Here is a 19,272-nt window from a genome sequence, read left to right on the forward strand (position 1 = left end):
TTCAATAACAAATAAAATATCAGAAATACAAATAATAAGGTAGTGTATAATTAATTAATCACTACAACATTAGAAAGTGTAAAAATAAAAAACACAATTGGGCACAGTTGAAGAGAGTCCACAAGTGTATGATCAGGGAATAACGTAAAATATGTCCTTATATGAATGAAATGTGCAATGTAATGTTCCTTTAACCCCTTAATGACCGAGGACGTGCAGGGCACGTCCTCAAAAAAAAGGCAGTTAATGCCTGAGGACGTACCCTGCACGTCCTCGGTGTGGAAAGCAGCTGGAAGCGATCCTGCTCGCTTCCAGCTGCTTTCCGGTTATTGCAGTGATGCCTCGATATGGAGGCATCCTGCAATAACGCTAGATGGCCATCCGATGCAGAGAGAGCCACTCTGTGGCCCTCTCTGCACCGGACATCGATGGCCGGTATCGTTGGTGGGTGGGAGCCGACTTGGGAGGCGGGTGGGCGGCCATCGATGGGCCGGGTAATGTAGAGGGGGGCGGGATCGGGGGCAGAGCCGATGGGGGCGCGCACGGGCGCGCGCGCGTGCACGGGGGCGGCGGGCAGCTGGCAGACAGCTGCCAGTACCCAAGATGGCGGCCATTAAGACAGGGGGAGAGTTAGAGAGCTGTTTGGTGGGGGATCAGTCAGTTTGGGGGCTAAAGGGGGGTCCTACAGAGCAGCATATGTAAATATGCCTTTTCTTTTTAAAAAAAAAAAGCCCAAATATAGCTTTTATTTTAGTACTGGCAGTTTCTGCCAGTACTTAAGATGGCGGGGACAATTGTGGGGTGGGGGAGGGAAGAGAGCTGTTTGGGAGGGATCAGGGGGTCTGATGTTTCAGGTGGGAGGCTAAGCTCTACACTAAAGCTAAAATTAACCCTGCAAGCTCCCTACAAGCTACCTAATTAACCCCTTCACTGCTAGCCATAATACGTGTGATGCGCATTTAGCGGCCTAAGTACCAAAAAGCAACGCCAAAGCCATATGTGTCTGCTATTTCTGAACAAAGGGGATCACAGAGAAAAATTTACAACCATTTATGTCATAATTGCACAAGCTGTTTGTAAATAATTTCAGTGAGAAACAAAAAGTTTGTGAAAAAGGGAACTTTTTTTTTTATTTGATCGCATTTGGCGGTGAAATGGTGGCATGAAATATACCAAAATGGGCCTAGATCAATACTTTGGGTTGTCTGCTACACTAGAATAAAGCTAAAATTAACCCTACAAGCTCCCTACAAGCTCCCTAATTAACCCCTGCACTGCTGGGCATAATACACGTGTGGTGCGCAGCGGCATTTAGCGGCCTTCTAATTACCAAAAAGCAATGCCAAAGCCATATATGTCTGCTATTTCTGAACAAAGGGGATCCCAGAGAAAAATTTACAACCATTTATGCCATAATTGCACAAGCTGTTTGTAAATAATTTCAGTGAGAAACCGAAAGTTTGTGAAAAAATGAACGATTTTTTGTATTTGATCGCATTTGGCGGTGAAATGGTGGCATGAAATATACCAAAATTGGCCTAGATCAATACTTTGGGATGTCTTCTAAAAAAAAATATATACATGTCAATGGATATTCAGGTATTCCTGAAAGATATCAGTGTCCCAATGTAACTAGCGCTAATCTTGAATAAAATGGTTTGGAAATAGCAAAGTGCTACTTGTATTTATGGCCCTATAGCTTGCAAAAAAAGCAAAGAACATGTAAACATTGGTTATTTCTAAACTCAGGACAAAATTTAGAAAATATTTAGCATGGGTGTTTTTTGGTGGTTGTAGATGTGTAACAGATTTTGGGGGTCAAAGTTAGAAAAAGTGTGTTTTTTCCATTTTTTTCTCATATTTTATAATTTTTTTTACAATAAATTATAAGATATGATGAAAATAATGGTATCTTTGGAAAGTCCATTTAATGGCAAGAAAAACGGTATATAATATGTGTGGGTACAGTAAATGAGCAAGAGGAAAATTACAGCTAAACACAAACACCGCAAAAATGTAAAAATAGCCTTGGTCCCAAACGGACAGAAAATGGAAAAGTGCTGTGGTCATTAAGGGGTTAATCAGATGGTAATCCACAAACCAAAACCAATTAGATATACAGTCTGTCAGAGTGGATAAGTGACCCAGCGATTCATCTCTCCAATGGTAGGGATCCTGAGCCCCAAACGATACTAGAGATATATGAGAAAGGAGAAATGGAGGCGCTTCATAGGGTGAGTATGTTAGGACAAGTGAAATGCTGCAAGTAACAGACAACTGGCAACTCATGTGTTTGCAGGCACCACCAGGGGTGCGTGAGAGGCGAGCCCTCTCACGCACCACTGGTGGTGCCTGCAAACACGTGAGTTGCCATTTGTCTGTTACTTGCAGCATTTCACTTGTCCTAACATACTCACCCTATGAAGCGCCTCCATTTCTCCTTTCTGATATAAAGTATGTACAGTTACAGCAAAAAAGAACTATAAATCACAGAATTGCTGTGAATTCCTGGCAGGACCATGATGTGTCAGACAAAAAGTGATACATGTCATACAGTTTAATTCTAGTATGTGTTAAGCTTCCAATCTGAAGGAATCATTACAGGAAATCCAAAACTGGTGCAAAAGTAAATCCTGACTGTGTGGAAACTACTAGAGGCTGTTGTATCTTTATGGCTCTCAAAAGAAGCTAAAAGGAAGTTTTAATAGTATATTTTTATGTTTAAATTATATTGTTTTGAGCCCTGTTTAAATTTCATAGCAAGTTTTATTTTTTTATTTACATTTTAAACAAGTTTATATTCCAGAACAATTACATTCTAAAAAAAAAATTATATATACACAACCCACCTGCATAAACCACAATGCCTACTGCGGCCTCTGTATTCCGAACTATGCATCCTCTCAGAAGCAAATTATCTTTACTGAGACCAGCTTTTTCCTTATTTGGGTGATCTCTTAAAGGAAAGAATAAATACTAATGTTAGGAAAATTCTTAAGTGCCACAAATTACAATGTCTCAAACAAGTAGGAGAAATTTAGAGAGCCACGTAATGTGTTACCATTAATAAACCCCTCCCAATCATTTTAGTAGTTAAGGATAAGGGTAAGACCTTTCCATGGAAAATCATGGCAATACCTGATCAGTCTTGCTTGCATAAAAGCAGTACTGCTATCCAGTTTCTCAGAATATTGCCCCCTGGAAGGTAGGAAACTCATATGTATCTGAAAAATCTGTATTTATAGACTGTATAATATATATAGAAACAGTATGATGGAGAGAGCTAAAAAAATATATACATATTTTAATATTTGTTAAATAGTAAGAGGTGCAGACCCTTATGATTTATATAATTAAGAAAAAATAGAAAGAGTGTATAAGGATCAGTAGTCTTTATTTACAAAGACAGGGAATTCAACACACTCAGTCAAAAATGTTATTTTAATTTCAATTGCATTTTATTAAATGTGTGAATCTCGGAAAGAACATGTTACTATTGTTTTGTAGCACAATTCATGTTCTTTCCGAGTTTCACACGTGAAATAAATTGCAATTGAAATTACATTTTGGACTATTGAGTGTGCTGAATTCCCTGTCTTTGTAAATAAGGACTACTGATCTTTATACACTTACTAATTTTTTGGTAATAATGTATAATATATATAGTATAGTAAGTAGCCTACCTTGTTTAATCATTTTTATAATTAAAAATAAAAATCTAATCGGTCATAACACTACTTTTTAAGAGGTACAATTGTACAAGGGAAAAAGAAAGTAAAGGCCAAAACATTATCTTGTCCAGAATATCATCTATGTAAAGAGTGACAAACTAAATAGTTCTGTTTGAATGTGTAAATGAACGTAAGAATCCTTTTTCCTGTTTATAGTTACTTTTAGCTTCCATCAGGAAGTGAAATGAAATATCATAGCTCAATGACACATGCTGCCCAATTCAGCAATATTATCATAAACAAACAGTAAACGATGGAAGGAAATAATATCATGTTAGCTGCATTAAGTATTGGTGTATGTAGGCAGTACAATGAACCATATAACCCCAAATTGCCACAAATATGGAACATACAACCAATAAATGAAGAGATGGTGGTAGCAACAGGCCATTAATACCAGGTATAGCTGGGGTGAAGTATGTACTGTTCCCAGCGATGAAGGTCAACTTGTGCTTGTAACCCCTGTGTTCCTCTTAAACAATAATAGCCAAAATGGAGGTACCCGAGACTATTACAACAGTGCATAATTGCCTGAGGGGTTTCTCCATACTATAATGCAGTGATTTTTAACGTTTTTTTTGCCGTGGCACACTTTTTAACATTAAAAAATCCTGTGGCACACCAGCATCCCAAAAATTTTAAAAAATCATACATTGTAGCCTAATACAGCATATATATATACACATACACACAAACACACACATACTGTATGTATTGTGCTGTTATGCCATGCCTCCTACAAACTACCCCTGCACTGGGAGTAAAAAACAAGCAAAGTTTAAAAAATATGTCACACTGTTGTCAGTCTGCTGTGGCACACCTGAGGATCTCTCACGGCACTATAGTGTGCCACGGCACACTGGTTGAAAAACACTGCTATAATGTACCACACCCTAACATGCCGCAAACAGCATTTAAAGGGACAGTACATTGTAAAAAATTTTTTTTACCATTAATGTATTTGAAATGACTTGTTATACCAACTGCAGAGTATAAAATATTTGAGAAATTCCATTTTCATGCTTATTTGTGTATATGAAGTAGCTGATTTTGTGCTTTGAAACCGCAGCCTATTACAATGGGTTGAACTTAAAGGTGATATCAGATCTCATTATGTTCTAAGTTTGTGTAAACAGACTTGCTTCCTTATCTTTTATTTGGCTGGAACACTTAAGCTCAATACATAGAGAGAACAATGGAAAAACAGAATTTATGCTTACCTGATAAATTACTTTCTCCAACGGTGTGTCCGGTCCACGGCGTCATCCTTACTTGTGGGATATTCTCCTCCCCAACAGGAAATGGCAAAGAGCCCAGCAAAGCTGGCCATATAGTCCCTCCTAGGCTCCGCCTACCCCAGTCATTCGACCGACGGACAGGAGGAAATATATATAGGAGAAACCATATGGTAACGTGGTGACTGTAGTTAGAGAAAATAATTCATCAGACCTGATTAAAAAACCAGGGCGGGCCGTGGACCGGACACACCGTTGGAGAAAGTAATTTATCAGGTAAGCATAAATTCTGTTTTCTCCAACATAGGTGTGTCCGGTCCACGGCGTCATCCTTACTTGTGGGAACCAATACCAAAGCTTTAGGACACGGATGAAGGGAGGGAGCAAATCAGGTCACCCAAACGGAAGGCACCACGGCTTGCAAAACCTTTCTCCCAAAAATAGCCTCCGAAGAAGCAAAAGTATATAATTTAAAAAATTTGGTCAACAGGAACCTCATTCTTGAAGGCCCATGTGGAAGCCACAGCCCTAGTGGAGTGAGCTGTGATACTTTCAGGAGGCTGCCGTCCGGCAGTCTCAAAAGCCAATCTGATGATGCTTTTAAACCAAAAGGAAAGAGAGGTAGAAGTTGCTTTTTTACCTCTCCTTTAACCAGAATAAACAACAAACAAAGAAGATGTTTGTCTAAAATCTTCAGTAGCCTCTAAATAGAATTTTAGAGCACGGACAACGTCCAAATTGTGTAACAAACGTTCCTTCTATGAAACTGGATTCGGACACAAAGAAGGTACAACTATCTCCTGGTTAATATTTTTGTTGGAAACAACCTTCGGAAGAAAACCAGGCTCAGTACGTAAAACCACCTTATCTGCATGGACCAGATAGGGCGGAGAACACTGCAGAGCAGATAACTCAGAAACTCTTCTAGCGGAAGAAATTGCAACCTAAAACAAAACTTTCCAAGATAATAACTTAATATCTACGGAATGTAAGGGTTCAAACGGAACCCCTTGAAGAACTGAAAGAACTAGATTAAGACTCCAGGGAAGAGTCAAAGGTCTGTAAACAGGCTTGATTCTAACCAGAGCCTGAACAAACGCTTAAACGTCTGGCACAGCTGCCAGCCTTTTGTGAAGTAAAACAGATAAAGCAGAGATCTATCCCTTCAGAAAACTCGCAGAAAATCCTTTCTCCAAACCTTCTTGTAGAAAGGAAAGAATCTTAGGAATTTTTATCTTGTTCCATGGGAATCCTTTAGATTCACACCAACAGATATATTTTTTCCATATATTATGGTAAATTTTTCTAGTAACAGGCTTTCTAGCCTGAATAAGAGTATCTATTACAGAATCTGAAAACCCACGCTTTGATAAAATCAAGCGTTCAAACTCCAAGCAGTCAGTTGGAGGAAAACCAGATTCGGATGTTCGAATGGACCCTGAATAAGAAGGTCCTGTCTCAAAGGTAGCTTCCATGGTGGAGCCGATGACACATTCACCAGGTCTGCATACCAAGTCCTGCGTGGCCACACAGGAACTATCAAGATCACCGAAGCCCTCTCCAGATTGATCCTGGCTACCAGCCTGGGAATGAGAGGAAACGGTGGGAATACATAAGCTAGGTTGAAGGTCCAAGGTGCTACTATTGTATCCAATAGAGTCGCCTTGGGATCCCTGGATTTGGACCCGTAACAAGGGACCATGAAGTTCTGACGAGAGGCCATCAGAACCATGTCTGGAATGCCCCATAATTGAGTTATTTGGGCAAAGTTTTCCAGATGGAGTTCCCACTCCCCCGGATGCTCCTCCATCGCCAGGGAACTCCTTGTTACCCCCTGATGGTTGATATATGTAACAGTCGTCATGATGTCTGATTGAAACCTTATGAATTTGGCCTTTGCTAGTCGAGGCCAAGCCTTGAGAGCATTGAATATCGCTCTCAGTTCCATTATGTTTATCGGGAGAAGAGAGTCTTCCCGAAACCATAGACCCTGAGCTTTCAGGGGTTCCCAGACCGCGCCCCAGCCCACCAGACTGGCGTCGGTCGTGACAATGACCTACTCTGGTCTGCGGAAGCTCATTCCCTGTGACAGGTTGTCCAGGGTCAGCCACCAACGGAGTGAATCTCTGGTTATTTGATCTACTTGTATCGTCGGAGACAAGTCTGTATAATCCCCATTCCACTGTCTGAGCATGCACAGGTGTAATGGTCTTAGATGAATTCGTGCAAAAGGAACTATGTCCATTGCCGCAACCATCAAACCTATTACTTCCATGCACTGCGCTATGGAAGGAAGAAGAACAGAATGAAGTACCTGACAAGAGCTTAGAAGTTTTGATTTTCTGGCCTCTGTCAGAAAAACCTTCATTTCTAAGGAAACTATTATTGTTCCCAAGAAGGGAACTCTTGTTGACGGGGACAGAGAACTTTTTTCTATGTTCACTTTCCACCTGTGAGATCTGAGAAAGGCTAGGACAATGTCCGTATGAGCCCTTGCTTTTGACAGAGACGACACTTGAATCAGGATGTCGTCCAAGTAAGGTACTACTGCAATGCCCCTTGGTCTTAGCACCGCTAGAAGGGACCCTAGTACCCTTGTGAAAATCCTTGGAGCAGTGGCTAATCCGAATGGAAGTGCCACAAACTGGTAATGCTTGTCCAGAAAGGCGAACCTTAGGAACCGAAAATGTTCCTTGTGGATAGGAATACGTAGGTACGCATCCTTTAAGTCCACCGTGGTCATGAATTGACCTTCCTGGATGGTAGGAAGGATCGTTCGAATGGTTTCCATTTTGAACGATGAAACCCTTAGAAACTTGTTTAGAATCTTGAGATCTAAAATAGGTCTGAATGTTCCCTCTTTTTTGGGAATTATGAACAGGTTGGAGTAAAAACCCATCCCTTGTTCTCCTAATGGAACAGGATGAATCACTCCCATGCTTAACAGGTCTTCTACACAGTGTAAGAATGACTGTTCGAAGATAATTGAGACCCGTGGAACCTTCCCCTTGGGGGTAGTTCCCTGAATTCCAGGAGATAACCTTGAGAAACTATTTCTAGCGCCCAAGGATCCTGAACATCTCTTGCCCCAGCCTGAGCAAAGAGAGAAAGTCTGCCCCCCACCAGATCCTTCCCAGATCGGGGGCCAACACTTCATGCTGTTTTGGTAGCAGTGGCAGGTGACTTGGCCTGCTTACCCTTGTTCCAGCCTTGCATCGGCCTTCAGGCTGGCTTGGTTTGAGAAGTATTACCCTCTTGCTTAGAGGGTGTAGAACTTGAGGCTGGTCCGTTTCTGCGAAAGGGACGAAAATTTGGCTTATTTTTAGCCTTAAAAGACCTATCCAGAGGAAGGGCGTGGCCCTTTCCCCCAGTGATGTCTGAAATAATCTCTTTCAAGTCAGGGCCAAACAGTGTTTTACCCTTGAAAGGGATGTTAAGCAAAAGCGCTCTGCGCGCCACGATAGCAAACCCTGAATTATTCGCCGCTAATCTAGCTAATTGCAAAGCGGCATCTAAAAACATAATTTATGCTTACCTGATAAATTCCTTTCTTCTGTAGTGTGATCAGTCCACGGGTCATCATTACTTCTGGGATATTACTCCTCCCCAACAGGAAGTGCAAGAGGATTCACCCAGCAGAGCTGCATATAGCTCCTCCCCTCTACGTCACTCCCAGTCATTCGACCAAGGACCAACGAGAAAGGAAAAGCCAAGGGTGAAGTGGTGACTGGAGTATAAATTAAAAAATATTTACCTGCCTTAAAAACAGGGCGGGCCGTGGACTGATCACACAACAGAAGAAAAGAAATTATAAGGTAAGCATAAATTATGTTTTCTTCTGTTAAGTGTGATCAGTCCACGGGTCATCATTACTTCTGGGATACCAATACCAAAGCAAAAGTACACGGATGACGGGAGGGATAGGCAGGCTCTTTATACAGAAGGAACCACTGCCTGAAGAACCTTTCTCCCAAAAATAGCCTCCGATGAAGCAAAAGTGTCAAATTTGTAAAATTTGGAAAAAGTATGAAGCGAAGACCAAGTTGCAGCCTTGCAAATCTGTTCTACAGAGGCCTCATTCTTGAAGGCCCAAGTGGAAGCCACAGCTCTAGTAGAATGAGCTGTAATTCTTTCAGGAGGCTGCTGTCCAGCAGTCTCATAAGCTAAACGAATTATGCTACGAAGCCAAAAAGAAAGAGAGGTAGCGGAAGCTTTTTGACCTCTCCTCTGCCCAGAGTAAATGACAAACAGAGAAGACGTTTGTCGAAATTCCTTAGTTGCCTGTAAGTAAAATTTTAGAGCACGGACTACATCCAGGTTGTGCAGTAGACGTTCCTTCTTTGAAGAAGGATTTGGGCATAAAGAAGGAACAACAATCTCTTGATTGATATTCCTGTTAGTAACTACCTTAGGTAAGAACCCAGGTTTAGTACGCAGGACTACCTTATCCGAATGAAAAATCAAATAAGGAGAATCACAATGTAAGGCTGATAATTCAGAGACTCTTCGAGCCGAGGAAATAGCCATTAAAAATAGAACTTTCCAAGATAACAACTTTATATCAATGGAATGAAGGGGTTCAAACGGAACGCCCTGTAAAACATTAAGAACAAGGTTTAAACTCCATGGTGGAGCAACAGTTTTAAACACAGGCTTAATCCTGGCCAAAGCCTGACAAAAAGCCTGGACGTCAGGAACTTCTGACAGACGTTTGTGTAACAGAATGGACAGAGCTGAGATCTGTCCCTTTAATGAACTAGCAGATAAACCCTTTTCTAAACCTTCTTGTAGAAAAGACAATATCCTAGGAATCCTAACCTTACTCCAAGAGTAACCTTTGGATTCACACCAATATAGGTATTTACGCCATATCTTATGGTAAATCTTTCTGGTAACAGGTTTCCTAGCCTGTATTAAGGTATCAATAACTGACTCAGAAAACCCACGTCTTGATAAAATCAAGCGTTCAATTTCCAAGCAGTCAGCTTCAGAGAAGTTAGATTTTGATGTTTGAAGGGACCCTGTATCAGAAGGTCCAGTTTCAGAGGTAGAGACCAAGGTGGACAGGATGACATGTCCACCAGGTCTGCATACCAAGTCCTGCGTGGCCACGCAGGTGCTATTAGAATCACTGATGCTCTCTCTTGTTTGATTCTGGCAATCAATCGAGGAAGCAACGAGAAGGGTGGAAACACGTAAGCCATCCTGAAGTCCCAAGGTGCTGTCAGAGCATCTATCAGGACTGCTCCTGGATCTGGACCCGTAACGAGGAAGCTTGGCGTTCTGTCGAGACGCCATGAGATCTATCTCTGGTTTGCCCCAACGTTGAAGTATTTGGGCAAAGACCTCCGGATGAAGTTCCCACTCCCCCGGATGAAAAGTCTGACGACTTAAGAAATCCGCCTCCCAGTTCTCCACTCCCGGGATGTGGATTGCTGACAGGTGGCAAGAGTGAGACTCTGCCCAGCGAATTATCTTTGATACTTCCATCATAGCTAGGGAGCTTCTTGTCCCTCCCTGATGGTTGATGTAAGCTACAGTCGTGATGTTGTCCGACTGAAACCTGATGAACCCCCGAGTTGTCAACTGGGGCCAAGCCAGGAGGGCATTGAGAACTGCTCTCAATTCCAGAATGTTTATTGGCAGGAGACTCTCCTCCTGACTCCATTGTCCCTGAGCCTTCAGAGAATTCCAGACGGCACCCCAACCTAGAAGGCTGGCGTCTGTTGTTACAATTGTCCAGTCTGGTCTGCTGAATGGCATCCCCCTGGACAGATGTGGCCGAGAAAGCCAACATAGAAGAGAATTTCTGGTCTCTTGATCCAGATTCAGAGAAGGGGATAAGTCTGAGTAATCCCCATTCCACTGACTTAGCATGCACAGTTGCAGTGGTCTGAGGTGTAAGCGTGCAAAGGGTACTATGTCCATTGCCGCTACCATTAAGCCGATTACCTCCATGCATTGAGCCACTGACGGGTGTTGAATGGAATGAAGGGTGCGGCAAGCACTTTGAAGTCTTGTTAGCCTGTCCTCTGTCAGGTAAATCTTCATTTCTACAGAATCTATAAGAGTCCCCAGGAAGGGAACTCTTGTGAGTGGAACGAGTGAACTTTTCTTTTCGTTCACCTTCCATCCATGTGACCTTAGAAATGCCAGCACTAACTCTGTATGAGACTTGGCAGTTTGAAAGCTTGAAGCTTGTATCAGAATGTCGTCTAGGTATGGAGCTACCGAGATTCCCCGCGGTCTTAGTACCGCCAGAAGAGCACCCAGAACCTTTGTGAAGATTCTTGGAGCTGTAGCCAATCCGAATGGAAGAGCCACAAACTGGTAATGCCTGTCTAGGAAGGCAAACCTTAGGTACCGATAATGATCTTTGTGAATCGGTATGTGAAGGTAAGCATCTTTTAAATCTACAGTGGTCATGTACTGACCCTCTTGGATCATAGGTAAAATTGTCCGAATAGTCTCCATCTTGAACGATGGAACTCTTAGGAATTTGTTTAGGATCTTTAAGTCCAGGATTGGTCTGAAAGTTCCCTTTTTTTTGGGAACCACAAACAGATTTGAGTAAAACCCCTGTCCCTGTTCCGATTGTGGAACTGGATGGATTACTCCCATTAACAAGAGCTCTTGTACACAGCGTAGAAACGCCTCTTTCTTTGTCTGGATTGTTGACAATCTTGACAGATGAAATCTCTCTCTTGGAGGAGAGTATTTGAAGTCCAGAAGGTATCCCTGAGATATTATCTCTAGCGCCCAGGGATCCTGAACATCTCTTGCCCAAGCCTGGGCGAAGAGAGAAAGTCTGCCCCCCACTAGATCCGATCCCGGATCGGGGGCCCTCAATTCATGCTGTTTTAGGGGCAGCAGCAGGTTTCCTAGTCTGCTTGCCCTTGTTCCAGGACTGGTTAGGTTTCCAGCCTTGTCTGTAGCGAGCAACAGCTCCTTCCTGTTTTGGTGCAGAGGAAGTTGATGCTGCTCCTGCTTTGAAATTACGAAAGGAACGAAAATTAGACTGTCTAGTCTTGGCTTTGGCTTTGTCCTGAGGCAGGGCATGGCCTTTACCTCCTGTAATGTCAGCGATAATCTCTTTCAACCCGGGCCCGAATAAGGTCTGCCCTTTGAAAGGTATATTAAGCAATTTAGACTTAGAAGTAACATCAGCTGACCAGGATTTTAGCCACAGCGCCCTGCGTGCCTGAATGGCGAATCCTGAATTCTTCGCCGTAAGTTTAGTAAGATGTACTACGGCCTCCGAAATGAATGAATTAGCTAGTTTAAGGACTCTAAGCCTGTCCGTAATGTCGTCCAGAGTAGCTGAACCAATGTTCTCTTCCAGAGACTCAATCCAGAATGCCGCTGCAGCCGTGATCGGCGCAATGCATGCAAGGGGTTGCAATATAAAACCTTGTTGAACAAACATTTTCTTAAGGTAACCCTCTAACTTTTTATCCATTGGATCTGAAAAAGCACAGCTATCCTCCACCGGGATAGTGGTACGCTTAGCTAAGGTAGAAACTGCTCCCTCCACCTTAGGGACCGTTTGCCATAAGTCCCTTGTGGTGGCGTCTATTGGAAACATTTTTCTAAATATCGGAGGGGGTGAGAACGGCACACCGGGTCTATCCCACTCCTTAGTAACAATTTCAGTAAGTCTCTTAGGTATAGGAAAAACCTCAGTACTCGTCGGTACCGCAAAATATTTATCCAACCTACACATTTTCTCTGGTATTGCAACTGTGTTACAATCATTCAGAGCCGCTAACACCTCCCCTAGTAATACACAGAGGTTTTCCAGTTTAAATTTAAAATTTGAAATATCTGAATCCAGTCTGTTTGGATCAGAACCGTCACCCACAGAATGAAGTTCTCCGTCCTCATGTTCTGCCACCTGTGACGCAGTGTCTGACATGGCCCTAATATTATCAGCGCACTCTGTTCTCACCCCAGAGTGATCACGCTTACCTCTTAGTTCTGGTAATTTAGCCAAAACCTCAGTCATAACAGTAGCCATATCCTGTAATGTGATTTGTAATGGCCGCCCAGATGTACTCGGCGCTACAATATCACGCACCTCCCTCTAAGCGGGAGATGTAGGTACTGACACGTGAGGCGAGTTAGTCGGCATAACTCTCCCCTCGTTGTTTGGTGAAATTTGTTCAATTTGTACAGATTGACTTTTATTTAAAGTAGCATCAATACAGTTAGTACATAAATTTCTATTGGGCTCCACTTTGGCATTGCAACAAATGACACAGGTATCATCCTCTGAATCAGACATGTTTAACACACTAGCAAATAAACTTGCAACTTGGAAATACAATTCAATTAGAATAATATTAAAACGTACTGTGCCTTTAAGAAGCACAGAAGATCTATGACAGTTGAAAATTAATAAATTGAAAACAGTTATAGCCTCAATCCTTGTAAACAACACAACTTTAGCAAAGGTTTAATCCCATTAGCAAAGATAACAAATTCTGAAAGCAGGAAACAAATTACAGAATAAACGTTTTTTATCTCAGTCAAACTATAATTCTCACAGCTCTGCTGAGAGAAATTACCTCCCTCAAAATAAGTTTTGAAGACCCATGAGCTCTGTAGAGATGAACCGGATCATGCAGGGAATACAATGAGTTGCTGACTGAAATATTTGATGCGTAGTAAAAGCGCCAAAAAACGGCCCCTCCCCCTCACACACAGCAGTGAGGGAGAACAGAAACTGTCAGAAAACAGATTAAGCAACTGCCAAGTGGAAAAATAGTGCCCAAACATTTATTCACTCAGTACCTCAGCAAATGAAAACGATTTTACATTCCAGCAAAAACGTTAAACATAATCTCTAGTTATTAAACAGCTTTATGTATTTCTTACAGTGTAATTCTAGTGAAGTACCATTCCCCAGAATACTGAAGTGTAAAGTATACATACATGACATTATATCGGTATGGCAGGATTTTCTCATCAATTCCATTGTCAGAAAATAAAAACTGCTACATACCTCTATGCAGATTCATCTGCCCGCTGTCCCCTGATCTGAAGTTTACCTCTCCTCAGATGGCCGAGAAACAGCAATATGATCTTAACTACTCCGGCTAAAATCATAACAAAAACTCTGGTAGATTCTTCTTCAAACTCTGCCAGAGAGATAATAACACACTCCGGTGCTATTTTAAAATAACAAACTTTTGATTGAAGATATAAAACTAAGTATAATCACCATAGTCCTCTCACACATCCTATCTAGTCGTTGGGTGCAAGAGAATGACTGGGAGTGACGTAGAGGGGAGGAGCTATATGCAGCTCTGCTGGGTGAATCCTCTTGCACTTCCTGTTGGGGAGGAGTAATATCCCAGAAGTAATGATGACCCGTGGACTGATCACACTTAACAGAAGAAATAAAAGAGTTAGCCAATTTAAGAGCTTGAACTCTGTCCAAAACCTCCTCGTACGAAGATTCTTTATTGAGCAACTTTTCTAGTTCTTCGAACCAGAAACACGCAGCTGTAGTGACAGGAACAATGCATGAAATTGGTTGTAGAAGGTAACCTTGCTTAACAAACATCTTTTTAAGCAAACCCTCTAACCTTTAATCCATAGGATCTTGAAAGCACAACTATCTTCTATAGGAATAGAAGTGCGTTTGTTTAGACTAGAAACCGCCCCCTCGACCTTGGGGACTGTATGCTATAAGTCCTTTCTGGGGTCGACTATAGGAAATAATTTCTTAAATATGGGGGGAGGACAAAAGGTATGCCGGGCCTTTCCCACTCCTTATTTACTATGTCCGCCACCCGCTTGGGTATAGGAAAAACATCGGGGGGCACCAGAACCTCTAGGAACTTGTCCATCTTACCTAATTTCTCTGGAATGACCAAATTGTCACAATCATCCAGAGTAGATAATACCTCCTTAAGTAGTGCGTGGAGATGTTGTAATTTAAATTTAAAAGTTACAATATCAGGTTCTGCTTGTTGAGAAATTTTCCCTGAATCTGAAATTTCTCCCTCAGACAAAACCTCCCTCCTGGCCCCTTCAGATAGGTGTGAGGGTATGTCAGAACAGATATCATCAGCGTCCTTTTGCTCTTCAGTGTTTAAAACAGAGCAATCACGCTTTCTCTGATAAGTAGGCATTTTGGAAAAAATGCATGCAATAGAATTATCCATTACAGCCATTAATTGTTGTATGGTAATAAGTATTGGCGCACTAGATGTACTAGGGGCCTCTTGTGTGGGCAAAACTGGTGTAGACACAGAAGGGGATGATGCAGTACCATGCTTACTCCCCTCATTAGAGGAATCATCTTGGGCAATATCATATCTATGGCATTATTATCCCTACTTTGTTTGGACATTATGACACAAATATATCACATATATTTAAATGGGGAGACACATTGGCTTTCATACATATAGAACATCGTTATCTGATGGTTCAGACATGTTAAACAGGCTTAAACTTGTCAACAAAGCACAAAAAACGTTTTACAATAAAACCATTACTGTCCCTTTAAATTTTAAACTGAGCACACTTTATTACTGAATATGTGAAAAAGTATGAAGGAATTGTTCAAAATTTCACCACAGTAACTTAAAGCCTTAAAAGTATTGCACACCAAATTTGAAAGCTTTAACCCTTAAAATAACGGAACCGGAGCCGTTTTTACATTTAACCCCTATACAGTCCCAGGTATCTGCTTTGCTGAGACCCAACCGAGCCCAGAGGGGAATACGATACCAAATGATGCCTTCTATAAGCTTTTTCAGTGGTTCTTAGCTCCTCACACATGCATCTGCATGCCATGCTTTCCAAAAACAACTGCGCATTAGAGGCGCGAAAATGAGGCTCTGTCTATGACTAGAAAAGGCCCCCAGTGAAAAAGGTGTCCAATACAGTGCCTGCCGTTTTTATTAAAACAATCCCCAAGATTTAACAACTATTAAAAGTAATAATCTGCCAAATATACTTAGTAAAGTAATCGTTTTAGCCCAGAAAAATGTCTACCAGTTTTTTAAGCCCTAATGAAGCCCTTTATTCTTTTACTTAAACTAAGAAAATGGCTTACCGGTTCCCATAGGGAAAATGACAGCTTCCAGCATTACCGAGTCTTGTTAGAAATGTGTCATACCTCAAGCAGCAAAGTCTGCCCACTGTTTCCCCCAACTGAAGTTACTTCATCTCAACAGTCCTGTGTGGAAACAGCTATCGATTTTAGTAACGGTTGCTAAAATCATTTTCCTCTTACAAACAGAAATCTTCATCTCTTTTCTGTTTCAGAGTAAATAGTACATACCAGCACTATTTTAAAATAACAAACTCTTGATTGAAGAACAAAAACTACATTTAAACACCAAAAAACTCTAAGCCATCTCCGTGGAGATGTTGCCTGTGCAACGGCAAAGAGAATGACTGGGGTAGGCGGAGCCTAGGAGGGACTATATGGCCAGCTTTGCTGGGCTCTTTGCCATTTCCTGTTGGGGAGGAGAATATCCCACAAGTAAGGATGACGCCGTGGACCGGACACACCTATGTTGGAGAAATGATCATTGTATTACTTAATTATCCTGCATCCCACTGAGAGTGTAATCTCTTCTGCTGGCTGTGTATACTTAGGCTATTCAATAGCCTATACTCCAGTATTAATTTGTTCAGTGTAGGTGGCCATACCACAGGCTAAATCAGCTATTTCAAATGCTGAAATAGGAGTAAAGGAGCTACTTGTAACCAATTTAATACACTCTAGCAGGTTAAAAGGATCATTGGGAATAACTTAAAGGCGAGAAATTTTTTGGGTGAACTGTCCCTTTAAAGAAGTGGTGGCCGGATCCTTGAAGCAGCAAGCGTGCTGTACTGACACAGATCAAATTTCAAGCAAGCAAAAACATTTTTTCTAAGGAACCAATCCTAGCTAGAAAGATAGTGAGGAGGGATATAGGAAATTGGAGGTTTCTACATACATCAAAGTAAGCAAAGGGCAATGTACCTCTTTTTATTAATAATAATACTTACAGAAAACCCTTGAATCTTCCAATGTCACTATTTGGGCTTTCACAATGTATTCTGCCAGAAAAAGCTTCAGGATCAAATTCATAGTCCTTAAAAAAATATCAAATATACAGAACAATTATGCGCATTGGAGATCTGAGATGATAGACTTATAACATAACCATGTTAAAATAATCATACTTAAAAGGAACATGAAAGCATTATTTTATAGTGCAATGACATTTTATTATTACACATCAATTCCACTTCTAAAACACAAACAACATAATTTATGTAAGAACTTACCTGATAAATTCATTTCTTTCATATTAGCAAGAGTCCATGAGCTAGTGACGTATGGGATATACATTCCTACCAGGAGGGGCAAAGTTTCCCAAACCTTAAAATGCCTATAAATACACCCCTCACCACACCCACAATTCAGTTTAACGAATAGCCAAGAAGTGGGGTGATAAGAAAAAAGTGCGAAAGCATATAAAATAAGGAATTGGAATAATTGTGCTTTATACAAAAAAATCATAACCACCACAAAAAAGGGCGGGCCTCATGGACTCTTGCTAATATGAAAGAAATGAATTTATCAGGTAAGTTCTTACATAAATTATGTTTTCTTTCATGTAATTAGCAAGAGTCCATGAGCTAGTGACGTATGGGATAATGACTACCCAAGATGTGGATCTTTCCACACAAGAGTCACTAGAGAGGGAGGGATAAAATAAAGACAGCCAATTCCTGCTGAAAATAATCCACACCCAAAATAAAGTTTAATGAAAAACATAAGCAGAAGATTCAAACTGAAACCGCTGCCTGAAGTACTTTTCTACCAAAAACTGCTTCAGAAGAAGAAAATACAACAAAATGGTAGAATTTGGTAAAAGTATGCAAAGAGAACCAAGTTGCCACTTTGCAAATCTGATCAACCGAAGCTTCATTCCTAAACGCCCAGGAAGTAGAAACTGACCTAGTAGAATGAGCTGTAATCCTATGAGGCGGAGTCTTACCCGACTCAAAATAGGCAAGATGAGATAAAGATTTCAACCAAGATGCCAAAGAAATGGCAGAAGTTTTCTGGCCTTTCTAAAACCGGAAAAGATAACAAATAAACCAGAAGTCTTTCGGAAAGACTTAATAGCTTCAACATAATATTTCAAAGCTCTAATAACATCCAAAGAATGCAACGATTTCTCCTTAGAATTCTTAGGATTAGGACATAATGAAGGAACCACAATGTTTCTACTAATGTTGTTGGAATTCACAACTTAGGTAAAAATTCAAAAGAAGTTCGCAACACCGCCTTATCCTGATGAAAAATCAGAAAAGGAGACTCACAAGAAAGAGCAGATAATTCAGAAACTCTTCTGGCAGAAGAGATGGCCAAAAGGAACAAAACTTTCCAAGAAAGTAATTTAATATCCAATGAATGCATAGGTTCAAATGGAGGAGCTTAAAGAGCCCCCAGAACCAAATTCAAACTCCAAGGAGGAGAAATTGACTTAATGACAGGCTTTATACGAACCAAAGCTTGTACAAAACAATGAATATCAGGAAGAATAGCAATCTTTCTGTGAAAAAGAACAGAAAGAGCAGAGATTTGACCTTTCAAGGAACTTGCGGACAAACCCTTATCTAAACCATCCTGAAGAAATTGTAATATTCTTGGTATTCTAAAAGAATGCCAAGAAAAATGATGAGAAAGACACCAAGAAATATAAGTCTTCCAGACTCTATAATATATCTCTCTGGATACAGATTTACGAGCCTGTAACATAGTATTAATCACAGAGTCAGAGAAACCTCTTTGACCAAGAATCAAGCGTTCAATCTCCATACCTTTAAATTTAAGGATTTCAGATCCTGATGGAAAAAAGGACCTTGAGACAAAAGGTCTGGTCTTAACGGAAGAGTCCACGGTTGGCAAGAGGCCATCCGGACAAGATCCTCATACCAAAACCTGTGAGGCCATGCCGGAGCTACCAGCAGAACAAACGAGCATTCCTTCAGAATCTTGGAGATTACTCTTGGAAGAAGAACTAGAGGCGGAAAGATATAGGCAGGATGATACTTCCAAGGAAGTGAAAATGCATCCACTGCCTCCGCCTGAGGATCCCGGGATCTGGACAGATACCTGGGAAGTTTCTTGTTTAGATGAGAAGCCATCAGATCTATTTCTGGAAGTTCCCACATTTGAACAATCTGAAGAAATACCTCTGGTTGAAGAGACCATTCGCCCGGATGCAACGTTTGGCGACTGAGATAATCCGCTTTCCAATTGTCCATACCTGGGATATAAACCG

General features: G+C 41.2%; 1 protein-coding gene across 1 annotated transcript in view; it reads right to left on the reverse strand.

Annotated features, from left to right (window-relative positions):
• The window catches only part of ATP10D (ATPase phospholipid transporting 10D (putative)), a 452,340-nt gene that overhangs the window by 250,784 nt on the left and 182,284 nt on the right, over nt 1–19,272 (reverse strand). Inside the window, exons 5-6 of the mRNA XM_053703992.1 lie at nt 16,982–17,067; nt 2,850–2,956 (exon numbers count right to left, since the gene is read on the reverse strand). Of these exons, the coding sequence (XP_053559967.1) occupies nt 2,850–2,956; nt 16,982–17,067 (193 nt within the window). The remainder of the gene's footprint in view (nt 1–2,849; nt 2,957–16,981; nt 17,068–19,272) is intronic.

Source organism: Bombina bombina, chromosome 2 (assembly GCF_027579735.1).
Source record: "Bombina bombina isolate aBomBom1 chromosome 2, aBomBom1.pri, whole genome shotgun sequence".
NCBI classification, from domain to species: Eukaryota; Metazoa; Chordata; class Amphibia; order Anura; family Bombinatoridae; genus Bombina; species Bombina bombina.